General features: G+C 34.9%; 1 protein-coding gene across 1 annotated transcript in view; it reads right to left on the bottom strand.

Moving 5' to 3' along the window:
- The window catches only part of SLC13A1 (solute carrier family 13 (sodium/sulfate symporter), member 1), a 24,519-nt gene extending 20,639 nt beyond the window's left edge, over positions 1 to 3,880 (bottom strand). The window contains 3 exon segments of the mRNA XM_010285329.1: positions 965 to 1,101; positions 1,804 to 1,932; positions 3,777 to 3,880. Of these exon segments, the coding sequence (XP_010283631.1) occupies positions 965 to 1,101; positions 1,804 to 1,932; positions 3,777 to 3,875 (365 nt within the window). The 5' untranslated portion in view covers positions 3,876 to 3,880.
- Between the last annotated feature and the right edge of the window lie 304 nt (positions 3,881 to 4,184).

Genomic DNA, 4,184 nt, shown 5'->3' with positions numbered 1-4,184 from the left:
TCCCTACAGATTTTATCTGCAGCCTCGCTGGTGTGCTGACAGATGAATCTGTGGGCCTAAAGCTTTTCTGCAAGTTTGTAAAGTAAGCAAAGAAAAGAGTTTTTGCTTCATAAGATATATGTTGATAGTGAGTAAGTAGAATGTGTCGTTTCATCACCTTGTACAGCTGGGAAAGTTTCCATTCCTTTGCTATTTTCCTCATAGGTAGACAAAGAAAAAAAATAAAGACAGACATTGTGCGTAATGTTTTTTTTCTTCCCCACCACATCTTTAATTTTATGACTTTTTTTCCTCATTGTGTATTTGAATGTTTCAAGTATTTTTGGGAAGTGTCTAGAATTTTGCAAACAGTATTGAAATACAAATTAGTAATAAGTATAGCACAGATTTTCAGTTGTAGGCATCGTGTATGTAATGAACTAATGACCATTAAATTTTTAAACTAAAAGAGGGTAGATTTAGACTAGATCTAAGGAAGACATTTTTCACAATGAGGGTGGTGAAACACTGGCACAGGTTGCCCAGAGAGGGGGTAGATGCCCCATCCCTGGGAACGTTCCAGGTTGAGTTGGATGGGACTCTGAGCAACCTGATCTAGTTGAACATGTCCCTGCTCTTCGAAGGAGAGTTGGACTAGGTGACCTTTAAAGGTCCCTTCCAACCCAAGTTGTTCTGAAACAGCTTATGATTAAGAAACAGGACCCTTACATTATTCATAAATTCATCAGATATTTTGTTCAGGATTCTTATTATGAACAGAATCACTGTGGGGAACTTTTAATTTGGAATTCAGTAAAATAATAACATCACCTAAAAATCAATCATATAATTTCAAATATCTACTTTGTTTCTGTAGAAAAGAAATGCTGCATTTCTACTACTGAAAAAGCAGTAGGCAATTATTTCTGGAATACATAGCTTTCCAAAAGTATTATTGTCCTTCAAGACATTGTTTAGCACATACCATGCAGGGTTGACACCCACCAGCATCACCATTCTTAAAGCCACTCTTTTGTGGAAATTCCATTTTTCTATTGACGTCGCCAAACAAATTACTCCAATCAGCAGCAGATGAAAATCTTTAAAATAAGCAGATGCCACCTGAAATAAAAACAAAAAATATTTTTTTAACTAAAAGGTGATTTCCTATTACTATTTGGTATCAGTTTAATGAAAAAAAAATTCAGTAAGGACATATGTTGAAATAAATATTGAGAAAGTTTTTTGGCTTAAATTTAGACTGTTAATTTCATTGAAACTGTTAGTTTCATTTAAACCAAATGATGCAAGAATAACTGCACTACAGTGCATAATGTTAAAACAGAATGGAAAATAAGGCTTATGATATGAACAACCTAAGCTCTTTAGTCACGTCTCACAAAGTAAATCACCAATGAAATGCTGCTTTTATTAATTTAGTCATCTATCCAACAGATAAAAGAACAGCTTTAAACATAGAGTATGATCATCTCTTTGACATGAAGATGTATACTTAGCATTTTGCACATGCTGTCTTCAGTGTGTCATCTAACTTTTGTAACATTAAGGATATTTTATATCTATCTAGCATTTTCTCATTGACTAGTATCTAAGCACTGAATCATAATCTAGAAAAAAAATGTTAAAGAAAGATCAGTAAGTCCTGAGGACAAAGCATGTAAGCAAGTCTTAAGGCAGACCTACTGTGATTGGCACTCAGCAAATCCATGGAGTAGCCCATCAGGTTTCACCATTATGTGGTTCTTTCTTTGGAGATTTTACAATTGAAATCCGTAATATGATAGAGAGGAAAAAAAGGGTTACCTCCTTGGATTCCATTATACCAAACAATGGGAACATAAAGGCAGGGAGCAAAGCTGAAACGGCCAACGGCAAAGCTTCTGTAAGCCAAAAGATGGCAACTACAAACAATGTGTATGCACATTCTGCTTCCTAGAATACAAAAGGCACCAACAAAAATATGAGTGGATCATCCAGGAAAAAAATCACAATTGCAAAAAGTCCATCTATGTCAGTAGAGAGATTCCCCCCAACTGAAACAAGTATGAGTCAAGGGACCTGAATTTAGGGTACTTATTGTCTGCTATTGATAATCCTGATAAGACAGGAAACATAGTTTGTAAAATAGTTTTAAAGAACATTTTTCTATGAGACAGTAAAATTATTTAAATTCTACCACTTATGAAAGGCGGGAAAAAAGTCAGCTGCCTTTTCCTTCAAGCACAATTAATCATGTAGGTTATTCTGGAGCATTCTCAGTCCATGAATTAACATAAATCACAAACATTTTGCAGCTGTAAGCAAACCTTTAAGCCTCTAGGAATACTGACAGTCAATAATAGGTCAAATTTTGTCTCTCCTGTAATCAATTAAGTTTTGTCATCAACATCAATAAGGCAAGGATATCATCTAATATAAAAAACATTGTGCAAGTCTGACAAGAAACACATTTTTTTTTAAGACTTGTAATTTTAGTGAAGGTCTTTCATTTAAACTCCTGAAAACAGGAGTTTTTTCAGGAGAATTTACTTCAGTGCTGACTGTAAAATGCAGCCACAGCCAAATATAATGAGATGAAGTGAGCCTAGTTTCTTCTAGAATCCTAGAAACTTCTTTCGTGTAGTTTTGATTTGTATTTCTGCTCTTGAGGAAAATGGTTTAGATCTTTTTATGCCACTGGTTAGGGCATGAAACTACTCAACAACAGCAGATATAGTTTGTATTGGGAAAGGAATAACTTAATGAAGTATTTCTGGGAACCTCTGACTGGAAAATAACAATGTTAAATCTAAGTCAGTCAGCTACAACTAGCATTTATTTTCTGTAGAAGCTTGTGTTATGTATGAAACAATTTGATAGTCTCAATTCATTTACCATGTACCAAATGTTCTCTCACTTAAGTCCTACCACATTAAGAATTTGAGAAATTCTTAATGCTCAGAAAGTGAAATACTGAAACTGTGATACGAGACAGTGTGAAGCACGTTGCTCTGTAACCATAATCTATCTGTGATGCAAGGACCTCTGAACTGGACTTTCATGTATCGTTACGCAGGACATGTATAATGCATATGTGATAATACATCACAGGAGAATTCCGTTTCATTTTGCTGGTATCAGAGCCGTACTAAATAGAATCACTAAAACAATTTTTAGATAGCTGTTTCATCAGCCTGGAGTTATCACAAGAGTTATTGAATGCCAGCAGAATTTATTTCAAGTAAAATAAAAATAAGGTGTCCTGCCATAACCTTTGCTCTATTTAGGAGCCAGAGGGAATTTCTCAGATCATTGATTCCAGTCATTTGTTATCAGACAACACAATATATTATGAACATAACAAAATCCATTATGAAATAAAAAGGTAATTGCAGCTGTATTCCTTACAATTCATCTCCACTGTCAATCATACAGAGCTGTTTAAGCAGCCAAAACGTAATAGTAAGGACAGGATTTTCAAGGTAGTTCAGATGTAATTAAATAAAAAACATTTCCCAAACAAGAAAACAAATCTTTAATTCAGAACTTCATACAACCAGCACAGAATCTTACATTAAAGTTGTTGTCTTCTCTACGTTTCTATGCAAATACTCTGAGTTTACCAAAAAAAAAAAAAAATCCACAATGCAAACATCAAGAAGCCATTCAAGGTCCCCTCCAACCCAAGCCATTCTATGATTCTATGATTCTATGATTCTATGATTCTGAAAGGATCTGGGAATCTAAGGCTTGACATACAAGTGCAAAATAATTACCCTTTAAAGCAGGTCACTTACTTTGGTTTTGATGATGAGTGGAAGTGGAAGTAAAAGCAGTGGGGTGAGGACAATGAGCAGGAACCTTCGGTAAACAAAGAGGTAGCTAAGAATCTTCATGGTTGATGGCTAGTAGATGAACTTTCTTGCAGAAACTGCCAAAAAATAGGTCTGACTTTAAATAGCTGACTCTGATTAATATTTTTCCAAGCTATCACCTTTAGCCATTGCTAAAGCAGGCCAGTAAACCAAGTTAAAATTAAATCTTGCCCTTTATTGTTTTAGTGAGTTTATTAACAGTAGGTTGATAAGATAAGTGTTCATCATAAACCAAGGCTAGATGTCGGCTTCCTCATGACTTTCTCCCCCTGCCCTTCCTCATAACAAGTCTATGTAATTAGAGCAGGTTTTAGACAACTAGATAACCAA

This window comes from Phaethon lepturus, unplaced genomic scaffold, assembly GCF_000687285.1.
Source record: "Phaethon lepturus isolate BGI_N335 unplaced genomic scaffold, ASM68728v1 scaffold804, whole genome shotgun sequence".
NCBI lineage: Eukaryota > Metazoa > Chordata > Aves > Phaethontiformes > Phaethontidae > Phaethon > Phaethon lepturus.
The sequence above is the reverse complement of the archived record's forward strand: the minus strand, read 5'-3'. Positions and strand labels throughout refer to the sequence as shown.